A 15,535-nucleotide genomic window follows, 5' to 3' on the forward strand; every position below is an offset into this window, starting at 1 on the left:
CAGGGACACCTCCCACCAGACCGGGTTACTCAGGCCTCATCCAGCCTGGCCTTGAACACTGCCAGGGTCGGGGCAGCCACAGCCTCCCTGGGCAACCTGTGCCAGTGTCTCATCGCCCTCACACTAAAACAACCTTTTTCTAATATCTAACCTAAACTTCCCCTCCTTCAATTTGAACCCATTACCCTTACGAGGTCTTCCTCCTTTTCGTGGCTTTTGCTATGCCCTCCAGGCCTCGTGTTCAGCTTCCTCCTTTCCCCCAGCCCTGCTGAGCGTTGCACTTGCTGCACTGCCTGGCTAAGTGTGCTGCCCCTCACTTTGCAGGGTAAAGGACACGCTAAGCAGATCCTGGTGCTGGGCTTGGATGGGGCTGGGAAGACGAGCGTTCTCCACTCCCTGGCAACAAACCATGTCAAGCGCAGCGTGGCTCCCACCGAGGGCTTCAATGCCATCTGCATCAACACCGAAGAGTCCCAAATGGAGTTTCTGGAGAGTGAGTGAGCCTGTTTTAGTATGGAATATGTAATAAGTTTGTATCTTATGCCCTAATGATCAGGCACATACTTTGAAAGCTGCGTACTCCTACGTGCCTGCTCTGATAACATGAAGTTGTTGTTTCATTCTCCTTGGAGATTCTGCTTTCCTACCCAGGCTCTCTGAAAGAGAGGACACACTGGTGTTAGAGGAGGACAGTTTTCATTCATCCCTGAGCTCCAGGGACTTCTGCTCCCAGAGCGTGAAGGGTGACAAGCCTTATTGGGTGGAAGCAGCCCAAAGCAGAGGTTTCCCCAGTAAGCCCTGTGTTGCTGTCCATAGCTGTTGTACAGCTTCTCCTTGGTGCTCACGCCTGGCAAAGCATGAATAAATAATAAGTGAAAGAAGAGAGGGGGAAGAGAAAACAGCTTTTGAATGTCTATAGCATTTTGCTAAGATTTCTGTATTGTCCTTAGTATTGGTTTTTGGGTATTGTCCATGCCTGCAGAGGGCATCTCCTGTGATGCTTTTGGGGTGTCACAGCTGTTCTAGGTGCAGCTAGTTGATGGGAAAGGTAGAGCCCTGGGGTCAGGTCAGTCCCTGGTACAGAAAGGCTGACATCCTAACCTCATCAGTGCCTGCTGTCTGTGGAGGCAGAAGCTGCCTGTTGCTTCCTGCTCTGCCAGTGCTCAAGTGGCTCATTTGGCAGCCTAAGGCCTAAAGGAGTTGTGCTGTTCCCAGGTAAGTTTTTGGGGTGTGAGGATGAGGCCACTAAGGCAGAGTTTCAGTCCCAGTCTTACTACCATACGAGTCTCTGGTGGCTTGGGGATTGCATCTCTCTTGAGATGCTCGTAGTCTCTGCCTCTCACCTTAACTAGGTAAGAGGGTGTCTCCTACTGGGGTGTGCTTTGCCTATCTGAGCCCAGAGAAACCCACAGCATCTCTGCTCCTGCCTGCGGATGGTCTGGGCGCAGCACTGCACATCCCACAGCAGAACCTGTTGTTTCTGAGTCGTCCTTCCCTCTCTGGTCCAGGTTGGTAGTGACTGAGATGTGATGGCTGCGATCTGACCCATGGGAAATGCAATGTCTCAGTCCAGTTTCAGCCAGGTAAATCTGTGCATGGCTCTCTAATCTGGTTACTTATCCAGTCTGTACCATCGCCTAGTCCAGGGGTTAGCAGCCTGTGCTATGATCACATGGCACAAGGTGATCAGCAGATAGCAGGGGGTTTACTTTGCTGGTTTAGACTGTTAGAAAACTTCTTTCTTTGTACCATCATATAGATAAGTGGGTGGTATCTTGCCTCTGCCAGGGACAGGAGCTCCTGGCTTCTGCTGAGTTCCTACTGATTTGGGGAAAAAAGGTGTTCTCTGTGAGGTTGCTAACCCCTGGGTTATGCTATGCATGAATGCACTTAACAAAGGGAGTGGTGCTGAGCCCATATCACAGTATGGAATCACAGGCCTCTGTCCCAGGCATTATGTGTCAGTCGCAGCCCTTTGGCTCCTTTCCACAGTGGCACTCACCGTTCTGCCTGCAGGTATGCTGGGGCACTTGAAGGAGAGGCAGGTAATGCCCTAGCTGGAAATGTTACTTCCCTTTCCATATTCTTGAAACTGCCAAACCCTTTTGATTTAAGTGGAAGCAAAATTGCTTTGAAACAGACAAAGTGGTGAACGAGTGGTCCTGCAGTGTACCTGGAGACCTGAAAACGCATCTGAAATACTTAATATACTGTTAGTTATTCCTTCTCCTGTTAAACTCAAACTACTGGACTCTGTCCCCAGATGGGAACAACAGTCTCAGCTTGCTGCATATGGTTTCTCCACAAAATTGTTTTAAGTCCTGGTTTTGAAGGTGAACAGCTTTGCTCTGTATCCAGCAGAGAAGAGCTCAGGTAGAAACGTATCCTGTGCAAAGATTACTCCCAGGGGTTGCCTGAAGAGTGCCGTGATGATTTTTGTCTCTTCCTAAGCACCTCTGGTTATTGACAGTATGAAAGCTGTGAGAGTTTTGAACTAGTTCCTTGTGGCATACAAATATGAGAGCCTTCCTCACCTCAGAGCTAAGTCTCTTTTCTGGAAATTGTAGACGTGCTTTGTCTTGAGATGGGCATCTGGAGTTAGGTTGTATGGGGACTTTTTAATATAGTGTTTACAGACACTGAACCTATTCTCCCTACTTCCTTGAGAGCAAGAACCATCAAGGCAGAAAGCAACTATAAAGAAACTGAACCCAGAATCCTCTCAAAATAGGAGCTTAAAGTGGAATGATTTTTTTTTCCTCCCCAGAGCATAAACATATGCAGTAGCTCAAATACTTTGGTAACCCAAATACCTTGGATTTTAAGCCCAGGGCCTGCTGTTTGCACCTCTGGGAGCAGTGCTGCTTGAATTACCTGGTGAATCCTGTGCTGCTGTTCTTCTCTTCCAGTTGGGGGCAGTGAATCTCTGCGTTCATACTGGAAGATGTACTTGCCCAAAGTGCTGCTGCTAGTTTTTGTTGTGGACTCGGCTGATCACGCCCGACTGCCTGTGGCAAAACAGCTGCTTCATCAACTGATCCAGAACAACTCCACCCTGCCGGTGGTGGTTCTGGCCAACAAGCAGGTAGGAGTTCCATGCTGCTAGCTGAGCTTGGGCTGGCAGCAGCTCTGGAAACAGCCGCAAAGCTTTTCAAAGGAGGCTTCATGCCTTTAAGGAGGCCTCATGGCCTGGGAGTCTTTTTTACACACCTGCTGACCACAAAACAAAACAATCCAAGGTTGAGTTTCGGATCTGCAAGATGCAGGTCCTGTGCTTGGTGAAGATGCAATCAGAGCTGTGGGTGGGAACTGCTGTACAGTTGCAAGGTTTGAGAGCTGCAAGGGAGACCACAGTTAGATCTGGAGTTAGGTTTCTGTTCTGAGTATCTGCCTAGAAGTACCACTTTACCTAGCAGCAACTAAAAAGTGAAGCACCGTTGTTTGCCTTTGGTTGCTCCTAAGACTGCTGCTGAAACCTTAAAGAAGGAGCAGCTTTCCTCACAAGGCAGTGCTTCCTCTTAAGATCTTTGTGAAAATGTCAATGATTGGTGCTGTACCTGGAATAGAATTGAGCCTCTGTTACAGTCAGAACAGCCCAGGGGTTTTAATCACAGATTTTCTTCCGTCAGGGCTGTGTGCTTAGTTTGCTCCACATAGTTTCCCCCTTAAATTTCTAGTATCTGAGGCATGTTACTAGTAGTCATTTGTGCTACTCTTGAACACAAGTGCAGGCACAGGCTTCATCAAACTCAAGTGTGTCAGAAACACTTGCGGCTGAGAAGGTCTGCAGGGCATGACTGTTGTACATTTGCCCTGTTCTTGGTAACCCTCTGCTGGACACTTGTGGTTTTGGGCCAGCAAGGCTTTTGTCTGCCTTGTACATGTGATCTTTCATAGTTACCAGAAATACTGGAATTACTATTGAAACATAACTACCTGTTTTTCTTTGGGAAGAAATCAGGTTAGGGATGAACTTTTTTCCCCAAAGCATTTTAGGGCATGGGAACTTGACTTCATAGAATGTACATAAGGATGGCATCCCAGAGCCCTTGAGACCCTTCCCCTCTCTAAACAAAAGCAGTGGCTCAAAGCGGGAATGGTACCGCCACCTCTTGCAACTAACAGGCTTGTTTTATTTTTGTATATCAGGACCTCAAAGGTGCATATTGCATCACCGATATCCACGATGCTCTGGCGCTGTCAGATATTGGGGATGAGAGGAAGATGTTCTTGATTGGTACCCACGTGGCAGAAGATGGCTCTGAGATCTCCTCCAGCATGAAGGATGCCAAGGAGCTGATAGCGCAGCTGGTTTTGGAAACACAGTGACAGCTCTTTTCCTACAACGTAGAGCTTGCAGCTGAGGGAGAACAGGTGTTAGGGTATGACCAGCTTGCCGTGGGGCAACTGAAATGTACAGATATGTTTTCCTGTGGGTGCGGAATTCCTCTGCAAGTGATGTCTGGTTGGTAAGAATATCTAATTTATAGTGGTTTGAAAATACATTTGAGAAGTAGTCTATTTTTAGCATACTAGTAGGGAAAAATTAGTCTCTCAGACAGCAGAGTTAATGGGATATATATAACTTAGTTGGGCTAGATGGCTTCATGCCAGGTAGGAATCAAGCTTTGACTTCAGTGGAACAAAGTTGGATCCAGTGAATTTAACCTGGCTTGATGTCTCAGGCTTAAACTGAAATATGTTTACTTGGCAGGTTTTCCAGAGCCCTGTTAACAGTGGTGTTCTGTTAAAAATGAGACCTCATTTCTTGACACTGTCAGAAATTTAAAGTGCTGTGACTGTTATTTTTGACAGTGACAATTCTTGTTCCCACATTGGAGCCAGCTGCTAAGGGACTGGCAAATTGGTAATCTCTGGAAATTGGGCTGGTTGTTACTTCTTTAGTGGGTAAGAACAAGAAAATTAAAGTAGCAGTGTATTAAATGTTTCTTTGCCTACAGGCAAAACCCAAAATGGTGTAATTTAAGGTAGTGACTGGAAGCATTTAAGTTAAATTGGCACCAAAGGTGGGAGACTCCTCCGTCAGGCTGAGCATACGATTTCAGTTTAGTTCAGGATGTCCTCCAGCAGGCAGTTGTACATGTGAAAACTTGTTGGTTATTGAAAGTGGTTTTTGTTAGCACAGTAGGTGGGGAAAGTGACAAGCTGCTGACAAGTGTCACTCTCCCAGTGTCCTCATAATTATACTCAAAGGATGTGGCTCACGAGTTGCTCTGAAAGGACCTGTTTTGCAACTGTATTTATTGTATGAGATTTTTATAGTTTTATCTTTTGCAAGAGATGCATAAAGCAGAAAATTTCACCCTAACCAGTGGTCTGGGCTTCATTTACCCCAACAAGGAGTTCGGCTGCAGGAGGCTCTCAAGGCCTCTCTGGGACAGCCAATGTAAACAGGCCTTGTCACGTGTTGGTACAGGCCAAGGCTCCCGCACCTGCTGCCCTGCCTGCTGGGCTCTGGCTTTCACCAGCAGCCGCCTTGTGGCTCCCCAAGGTCCACCGGGCAACTGGATGATGTGGGAACAGTGGGGTGGGGCAGGAGCCATTGAGAGCAGCAGGGAGGGATGCCAGGCCATGGTGATGGATGGACAGCAGTCGTGGAGTCATGACCCTGGGGTCATGGCCGCAGGACTGCCTGACCCAGGAGGCAAGTTCGGATGGTGACCCCAGAGTAAAAATGACACTCCCATCAGGGTGCAGGCTTTCCACTGAGAATGCCTCAGTCAGCAGGATCCTCCTGCAATGAGCATGCCAGGGAGCTGCTGTGGATGCTGAGGGCTTCTATGCACCATGGAAACTGTCAGTTGACATGGTAATATCCCCGTGACATCACAACACCAGGACATGGTAATATCCCCGTGACATCACAATAGCAGCCGTTCTAAGTATGTGAGTTTATGCAGATCAGCTGACACTCCTCTACAGCTGACTCCAAAAAAAAGGTCTGGAAAGTTGTCTTCTGTCACCTCATAAACCCCCCCTTGTAGTCCATAGACCATTGCTCAAAGGACCCACGTGTAACTCGGAAGATTCACCAGCATGGGATGGACAGCCACAAGACCCGGAAGGAGAGTCTAAACAGTGAGCCTGGCATCGTGAGCGGGGGGACAGCCAGACCCAGGAGGTGAGTCTGGTGGGTGACCCTGGGGTAGTGGGCTAGGGGTCGGCTGGACCTGGGGCAATAGTCAGGACACCAGGGTCATGGTTCAGAGGGCCAAAGGACCTGGGAGGTGAGTCTGGATGATGCCCACAGTGTCCTGGGCTGGGGGCCACTGGACCCGGAAGTTGAACTGGGACAATGACACTGGGGCCATGGCCCCAACAGCTGCCGGACCTGGGAGGCAATTCTGGATGATGACCATGGGGTCAGGTGATGGGAGACTGCTGGATCTGGGAGGTGAGTCTAGACCATGACCCTGTGGTAAAGGGCCGGGGGTCCACTGGACTTGGGAGGCTAGTTGGGATGATGACCCTGAGATCATGGCTCCAATAGTCTCTGGATCTGGGAGGCGACTCCAGACAGTGAGTCCAGGGTCCAGCCCTGATGGCTGCCAGACCCAGATGGTGACGGTGGATGGTGACCTCATGCTCAGGGGCTGGGGGGCTGCCAGATCTAGGAGTTGAGTCAGGATGACAATCTCAGGATGATAGCCCTGTCAGCCTATGGAGCCAGGAGGGGAGTCAGGATGATGACCCTGGCGTCATGGGCCAGGGGCCCACTGGACCCAGGAGGCGAGATGAGGCAATGATGCCAGGATTATGAGAGGAGGGTCACCTGGGTCCTGCAGCTGTCAGGGCCATGACCCCAGTGTCATCGTCCTGATCATCCTCCTTGGTCTGGCAGCCCCACAACTACCCAAGTGTCATCATTCGGGCTTGTTTTCGGGGTCAAGTGGCTACCTGGCCCATTACCCTGGCATCACTGTGCAGACTTGCCTCCAGGGTCTGGTGGCCTTCCAGCCCGGGACCCTGGGGTCATTGTCTCGACTGCTCTCCTGGGTCCAGACCCCATGGTCATCATTTAGACTTGCCTCCCATGTCCAGTGGCCCCCTAAGCTCATGACCCTGGGGTCATTGTCCAGACTCACTTCCCAGGTCAGGTGGCTGTTGGGGACATGACCCTGGGGACAAACTCCAGACTCACCTCCTATGTCTGAGGGACCCCCATACCATGACCCCGTGGTCTTCATCTAGTGTCGCCTCCCAGATCGGAGGAGCTGTTGGGGCCATGACCCTGAGTTCATCTTCTGAACTCACCTCCCAGGTCTGGCAGCTCCCCGGATCCTGACCCCAGGGTCACCATCCCCACTCGCCTCTCATGTCTGGTGGCCATCGTGGCCAAGACCCCAGGGTCATTGTCCTGACTACCATCCTGGGTCCAGGGGACTCCCATACCATAACCCTGGAGTCATCATCCCTACTCACCTCCCAGGTCCGGCAGCTTCCGGGCCCTTGATCATGGGTTCATTGTCTGGACTCCTCCCAGAGTCCAGTGATCCCCTGGACCATGACATCCATACTACCCTGCTGAGTCTGGAGGACATCCACACCATGACCCCACAGTCATCATCTGGAGTTGCATTCTCAGTCCTGCTCATCACCCCTCCAGGGTTCAGAGGCCTCCTGGTCCATGATGCCCTGCTTATCACCCAGACTTGTCTCCCTGGTCCAGCAGCTGTTGGGGCCATGACACCGGGGTCATTTTCTTGAGTACATTCCCAGGTCTGGAGGACATCCATGCCATGTCCCCAGGACAATCCTTCAGGCTCACCTCCTGGGTCCATCAGCCAGCCAGCCTATGACCTTGGGATTATTGTCTAGACTCACCTCTGGTTCTAATGGCCATAGAGGCCTTGACCCTGGGGGTCATTATCTGGACTCACCTCCTGGGCCTGGTAGCCCCTGGCCCAAAACCCAGGCTCATTGTCTAGAGTCGCCTCCTGGGTCCAGCAGCCATCGGGGCCATGACACTGGGGTCGTCATCCTGACTACACTCCCAGGTCTGGAAGATATCCATACCATGACACTGGGGTCATCATCTGGACTCTCCTCCCAGCTCCAGCTGCTCCCCAGCCTGTTACCCCAGTGTTATCTTCCTGACTACCCTCCCTGGTCCAGGGGATATCCATACCACGACACCAGAATCATCATCCAGACTTGCCTCCTGGGTCCAGTGGCCATGAGGGCCATGATGCTCAAAGGATCCAAGAGCAACTCAGCGGATTCACCACTGGAGTCATGGGATGGGCTCCTGCAGGACCTGGGAGGTGACTCTGGATGATGACCCTGGGTTGTCATTGGCCTGGGGCTGCCAGACCCCAGAGGCAAGTCATGATGATGACCAAAGGGTTATTGGCCAGACAGCTGCTGGCAAGGGTCTGGGGAGCTGCCAGATCCAGGAGGCAAGTCTAAATGATGACCCTGGGGTCAGTGAAGAGTGGGCCACCAGACCTGGAAGGTGAGTCACAACAATGACCCCAGGGTCATGGGCCAGGCATCTTCCAGAGCCACAAGGTGAGTTCAGACAACAGCCCTTGGGTCATGGGCCAGCAGTCCACGAGATATAGGATGTGAGTCTGGATGATGATCCTGGGGCCAGCAGCCAGTCAGGATGATGACCTTGGGGTCAAGGGCCAGGGGCCCCTGTGACCTGGGAGGCAGGTCTGGACAATTACTCCACTCAGTGATGAGTGGTGATGGAGTGGCTGAGACTTGCTGGTGTTGCTGGTGTCCGTGGTTGCTGTTGGAGGCAGCCCCTCCTGCTCCAGCAGTGGCAACCCTGTGCCCCAGCCCCTCACCCAGCCATGGTGTGGCTCGAGGGAAAGTCTCCTGGGCACTCTAGTGCTGTCTGTTGCTGGCAGGCCCCTGGTATCACTGCTAGGAGTGTGGGATGCCAGTCTTGTTTCATGGCCATTGCTGCAATCAGGTCATGTGGCTGCCTGAAATCAGCCCTGGTTTCCAAACAGTGCCAGTGTTGCCACATCGCTGGTTTTCCTGTCATCCTGTACCCACTTTCCACCCTTAGCCCCCCCTTAAGACATGGCCGGTTGTTTCGTACTGACACCAAGCCCCAGTTTAACACAACTGTTATTCCCCCAAAGCTCTCAAAACCTTCCCTGGAAGCTTACTGAAGGCAGTAATAAAGGGTAGCTACACTGAGTCAGGTGGGAGCCTACAGATTGGTGACCACTGGTGCCTGTCCCAGGAGGAGGATGCTAGTGAAGGGATGTGGTGCTGGGAGCATTGTCCTTCAGCCTTCAGGGCTGATGGCATCTCCCAGTGAGGAGCAGCCATTGGAATGGAGCACTTGAAGTGCAAATGCATTGCTGGTCAGCTGCACTGGGAATGTATAATGGAAAACCAATAAAAACACCTGCTGAGCAATTGTACCCTAAGGAGAAGCAAAAACTTCATCTGCCATGTGATTATTTCATGCTGAAGAGCAGCAACCCAGGCTACAGGTGTTTCCAAGCTTTTAAATTCACCTGTTCTTGTCTTTGCAATTTCTTCTTACTCATCTTCAAGCTCACACACAGGTAAGAAGTCCTACCAGCCTCAGCCTCCTGGCTGGGTGTTTAGGCTGTGCCTCAGGTCTCTTGGGAGGGCTCAGTTGGGGATTTACACAGAGCAATGAGTTGATACATTGGATAACACTGTGGTAAACATGGAGAGGAAATGATGCCTGGTTTTGCCCTTCCTTCAGCTTCTCCTGACAAACAACATCTGACCATCCTGCTCCTTCAAAATGGAAGCTGTAACTGTTTGCTTCACAAGGAATTGATCTCAGTGGGAGTTGATCCCCCTTAAGCAATGAGTCTTTAAGAGCTCAGGAAGCAGAGAGGAAGTGTTTCTGTGTCTGTTTGCTGCAAGGCCTCATTTTCCTTGCTGGGAACCATGAGCAGGACCAAACAATAAAGGCTCCCTCAAGGCTGTTTCCTTGTCAGTGAAGTGGCTTAACTCCTTCAAGTTACAGAGCTGCTGCAGGTGCATCCTGTGTGGGAATACTTGTCTATCTAGAACTTTTGACATGATAAAGGAGTCAAAAATAATCCTTCTTTTTTGTAAAAAAATTAAAATTTAACAATTGTCAAGTGAGTTGAGGGACTGGATTTGAATGTGCATGTGACTCATTCCTTGCCTGGGTCATGATGGAAGCTTTGCACAGCAGTGTCCAAGCCAGTAGTGTGGGGCATTAGGGCCACATGCATGGTGTGCTGAATTTGGCTGTGGCTATGTGGTGGATCTGTGACAGCAGTGGAGGAAAAGCAATGAGCCTGCTTGCAGAGATAGTGCCAGCTCTTTGGCTCAGCTAGGCTAGGGGGGACCTCTTCATGCTAATCCTTCATCCCTTTGCACCTGTGCAAGGAAAAGCCCCTGGAGAGCCACTTGAGAATAAACAGCTGAACTGGTGGCAGGGAGCCAAAGTCCTACAGGGCAGTTTCCTCTGTGGGATCTCGGTGGGAGCTGTACTTGCAGTGCTGTGGCCAGCAGTTAGGTGTGATGGGGAGGTAAATCAGCTTGGATCTCAGAGAGCGTGCGGTGAGGATGCTGTAACAGCTGCCTGCCATTGCAAGGATCTCTGTGGTGCTGAGCTCTCTGGCAAGCGTTTGCTGAGGCTTGGAATCTTACTAGAGGTATTAGCCCCATCAGAGAAACCACAGGTACGTCCCCACAGCACAGGCCCCTTTCTATCATCAAACATATCTCTGTTGATGTCCTTGTTCCCCTCTAGGGCTATGCTGTCTTATAGCCAGGTGATACTGAGCAGGGAAGCAATTCCCCAGGCTTTCTCCTTCTGTGCTTTTTCCATGATGGGGCACTTCCACAGCTGCCTGCACAGTGTAGTTGTTCCCCAGCTGGCTGGGGGCAGGCACCTGCAGCCCCAGTGGATGAGTATGGGCTTGGTCTGTGACATCATGGGTTTGTGCAAGACACTTGTTGGTCACCTCATTCTTCTCTCTGTACCATGACTCATAAAGCACAAACACTTCTCAGCCACTGGGATTTCAGGCCTATGTCTCTTGATCAGCAGGAGCAGCAGTGATATCTGATCTTCCTGCATGGCATACTATTAACCAGAAAAGTTCCTTCCCACTCTCCCTGTCATGTCCCAAAGGCAGCCTGCTGTGAAGGTAGAATTGCAAGTGAAAGAACAAAAATCATTGGGCTGGTGAGTTCACCAGATTAAATGGATGGACAGTACTTGAAGAGAGAGGTCCTTAAACAAAGAATGGAGGCCACAGAGGTTCAAGATCGTGTTATATAGCTTTGAGTACAGCAGTAGATCCTTTATGCTTTGTTGGTTTAACTGTATGTTTAATTACATGTTTGTTGTTTTCTGCAGTCTTGACAGGATACTTGCACTTGCAGAACCCAAGAAAGCAGCTTGTGAAAGCGATCCCAGGTAAGCTGGTGCTCAAACAGCCCTTGCTCAAGGGCTGGGAACTTCAAGATCGTGTTATATAGCTTTGAGTACAGCAGTAGATCCTTTATGCTTTGTTGGTTTAACTGTATGTTTAATTACATGTTTGTTGTTTTCTGCAGTCTTGACAGGATACTTGCACTTGCAGAACCCAAGAAAGCAGCTTGTGAAAGCGATCCCAGGTAAGCTGGTGCTCAAACAGCCCTTGCTCAAGGGCTGGGAACTGATGGGGGCTCAACCAGAGCAGACCCTCTGCCATCGTCTTGCTAGTGCTTTCTTCTCAAGAGTGGAAGTGTCTCCAGAAAAGCAAACTGGGATGTTCAGTGCTTGAAGGGCTCCCTCCAAATTTCTCTTTCTTGTTTTCAATCAAAAAAATGGGCTTGACTCAAGTCTTGCCTTTGTTGCCCCATCTGAGCTGTCCAACTGAGATGTTGTGGGTTGGATGACACTGTGGTGCAAGGTGACCAGAGCTCATTGGAGCCACAGGCTGCTGTGTCCTGTGGGACATAGTCTGGCTTTAGGAACAGAGTTGCTGTCTGCCTGACATGGTCGAACTATAGTTTTGCAAGCCAGGGCAACATTCTCTTGATAATAACTCTTCTCCATTGTCTGGATGGGTCTCAGAAAAGGCTTCACAAACCCATTGCCCTGCTGTTCCCTGTCCTGACTACCCCAGTACCCTCTCTCATGATGGCATCTCTCTCAGTGGGGGATGAACAACTCTAAATTTGTCCTGAGCACAGGAGAGAGTAACTACTAACATGCTGCAAACACGTCACTCACTTTCCGTGGCACACCCTGACTGAAACATTATTATTATTTTTACTGTCATACCTGTGGTGAAGTTAGGTGGTAATGGTGAGGCAAAAAAAATGTAATCATGAAACTCCCCCAGGGGTTTCAGAGATGTAATGAAATGACTCTTTCTGCACATCCACTGGCAACTGAAAACAGACTTATCACTTGCAGACTCTTTTATTTTTGAGTGGACAACAACAACCTGGAGCATGGTAGGAAATTCAGTGCCACAGAAGGTGAATGCTCAGGGAATGATAGTGGCATTTTACAGCTGTGGGGAGCCATGGGGAATGTGTGTGTTCCATCCTAGGCAGGGAAGGACAACCCCAGCAAACACATTTCACACTTGTGCATGTTACTAAACTTTCAGTCACTTGCTGTTCTTGCTAGGCTTGTGTGAAGAAACCAAGAGACAATCTGGACCCTCTCAGGGGGAACTATGACAGCTCAGCCATCTTCAAGAACATTAGCACCAGCCAAGCACAGGAAAGATTTTGGCAAGCACCAGCGCAGGTCAGTAATATGGTAGCACATCCTGGGGAAGGAGGTATCTCAGAGGCTCTCTAACCAGGGCGAACATGCTAGCTCCCAGGGGAAGGGGAGATGCCATCTCCTCTCCCACCACCACTGCCCCACAGGGAGGACCATGGCACTGAGACCCCCAAGGGTCTGTTTTGGTGCTTGGAACAGGGTCAGTCTGTAGCAGGGAAGAAAGTGCTATGGGAGCATAGTCACCCTGAGTGCTTGATTTCCAAAATGGGGAAGAACTGGGGGGTGCCAAGTTTTGGTACCCACTTCCTGGCTGTAGGAAGGGTTTCTGCAACATGTGGTTGCTGGTCCAATTAGAGCTCTGGGTTTGCACCAGCTGTCATAGGAGCCTGCTTTGATCTCAGCCTCCAAGCACATGGGAGCTGCTGCAACAACAGCACATCCTCTGCTGTAACAAAAAAAGCCCCAACTAATAGCTCTGCTTTGGCTTGGAAGCAGACACCATGAGCAGGCATGCATTCCTTAATGGAAATGTGTGCGTTGGACCTGCGAATACAGATGAACTGTCCTTAGAGTGTTTCCTGTGTGTACTGGGACTGTTGCAGCCCAGCCAGATGCCTGGACACAATTAATGATCCCCTGCATCCTCTTGGAGTCTGACCTAAATCTTGAAGATAAAGGTTAGGAAGTGCTGCAAACAGAAATCTTGCAGCATCCTGCTGGCTGGAAGGAATCCAAGTCTCTTGCCTTGAGTTGAACCTCTTCTGTCACTGCATGGTGAACAACTAGATCATGTTTTGGAAGAGGAGTGAAAAATTATATGAAAAACGAGGCAAAAAATGTAAACATCAGTGGTGCTGGGCGATGCTGCCTTACATGAACTAATCATCTGTAGCTCTGTTGGAGGGGATGAAGCTCCTTTGAAGACAGGATGGTGGTTGCTAGTCTGTAAGAAATCCTAGCAATGAGAATGGAGACAAAATTATGTTGCTCTCCTGGCTTTCCTCTACCTGGAGGGATGCCATGACATGCATGTCTGTAGTTTCCTCCCCTCTGCCACTCTCACCAGCTATGGGCTCTCATCCTCCTGAGAGCTTCTGCCTCTTGCTAATGGTGTCCATCTGACAGCCCTTCCTGCCTTTCTGTTTACCTCTTTCCTGGTGATGACAAGCATCTTGCAACAGTTATGCCTGGTGGAAAGCTGGATGAACATGACACTAGGCAAATGTAGAGATACCAAGATGAAAGAAGCTACAAGAGCACAAGGTGCTATCAAGCCTTTGCAACAAAGAGATTTCTAGATTGGCAGACTTGACCAACAGTGATGCTGCTGGTTGCTGTGGAGTGGCTTCTTGAAACGGTTCAGGGAAAGGCCTAGACTTTGAAAGCAATGTGTGGAGGATGCTTAAAAGAAGACCCTTCAGATACAAACAGCATTTACCTTTAAAGTGAGGAAGTCTCAAGTGTAAATGCGCATTTGTTCATGGCTTTTCCATGTGCTCCAGTGCCAACTTTTGTACATACAGCCAGCATGGATGTTTAATCAGACTTAGTATACCATCTGCCAGGATCATGTTCTCTGTCAGTTGCATTTTGCTAACTCTTCTGTGCTGTTCCTCAAAATCTCTCTTCTTGTACTGCAGAAGGGAATCAACTATCTGTGGGTGTGTCCCTCTCAGAAAGGATTTTAGCTTCCTTTCTGATCGGCTGCTGAAGTTGTCTGAACCTAAAAAATGCCCACCAGCTTACCTGCTGCAAAGGTGAGAGGCCAGAAAGCCTATAGATAGGGTGGTATAGGTAGACTCTTGAACCTTGTAGCATCAGTCCAGCTTCAAAGTAATAAATGCAGGAACGGAGGATTGGTATAACAGTAGATAAAATGTAGAGCAGGGTCTCTGCTGGGATTAGAACTTCTGGACCCTCATGGGATGAGTTCTACACTGGAAATGCCCACAAGACAAAGCTGCCTTCTTCTACAGCAAACATGAAGCTTAAACATCCCAGTTGCAGCCTGGTTAAACCAGAGTGGGGGAATATCTGTGAGTGGCAGTGCAATGACTCTCTGTTTTCAGGCCTCGCGAGTCCCCTGAGTGGCCTGTGTCACCAGCTGCTCTGTCCTATGACCCCTCTCCGCGGATCCTGAAGCTTGCTCGGCCAAAGAAGCTGCACCCAGAGTTCCAGCCGCCCAGAGAGGTGAGGAGGTGGTTGAGTGAGATTTGGAGGGGACAGTGATGCAGAAAACTGTCCTGGGTTTTTATACCCTGTATCCTGCCCCTCAATGTGCCCAGTATGTGCTATGGAAGGGATAAGCAGTCTGGTTCTGCTGGGGTTTATGATACTGAGAGAAACTGCCTTTTCGGAGTGAGATATTGTCTTTGCACATGTGCCTGCTGAGACAGAAAACAGCCAGTCTGGATCAGCCCAATATAGCAGCAGGCATCTGGGCTGCATCTCCTGATAAAGCAGCCCAGGAAAGTGGAGAAACCTGATAGGAGTGGCCTGTTTATCTCTTAGGGAATACAGTCATGTTTGTAGTTGGGCAGCTGTACTCCTATCTGTGTATACAGGGGACATGAGATTGAAACGCAATGTGTATTTTAACAGTGCTTTACTAGAACCCTAATTTAGAGACATATTTTTGAACTTGTTCCTTTTAGGTGGGTCATTGCTTTGGCGGGGGTGAAAGGGTTTAGAGCAGTCTCAGATTGCACAAATTTCCATGGCAAAGGCTAGTTTTCTGGATGCAGTCTCGGGGCTGGGAAATGGAAGGCTGTGCTGGAGCAGGACCTGGCAACCTGTAAAAATTAG

At 49.8% G+C, this 15,535-nt stretch overlaps 1 protein-coding gene across 1 annotated transcript in view; it reads left to right on the forward strand.

Annotated features, from left to right (window-relative positions):
* The first annotated feature begins 345 nt into the window (after positions 1-345).
* The window catches only part of LOC103809869 (testicular haploid expressed gene protein-like), a 16,503-nt gene continuing 1,313 nt past the window's right edge, over positions 346-15,535 (forward strand). Inside the window, exons 1-8 of the mRNA XM_009082739.1 lie at positions 346-493; positions 2,910-3,085; positions 4,150-4,325; positions 11,363-11,422; positions 11,563-11,622; positions 12,641-12,763; positions 14,374-14,487; positions 14,800-14,920. Coding sequence (XP_009080987.1) covers positions 478-493; positions 2,910-3,085; positions 4,150-4,325; positions 11,363-11,422; positions 11,563-11,622; positions 12,641-12,763; positions 14,374-14,487; positions 14,800-14,920 — 846 coding nt within the window. The 5' untranslated portion in view covers positions 346-477. The remainder of the gene's footprint in view (positions 494-2,909; positions 3,086-4,149; positions 4,326-11,362; positions 11,423-11,562; positions 11,623-12,640; positions 12,764-14,373; positions 14,488-14,799; positions 14,921-15,535) is intronic.

This window comes from Acanthisitta chloris, unplaced genomic scaffold (assembly GCF_000695815.1).
Source record: "Acanthisitta chloris isolate BGI_N310 unplaced genomic scaffold, ASM69581v1 scaffold39489, whole genome shotgun sequence".
NCBI classification, from domain to species: domain Eukaryota; kingdom Metazoa; phylum Chordata; class Aves; order Passeriformes; family Acanthisittidae; genus Acanthisitta; species Acanthisitta chloris.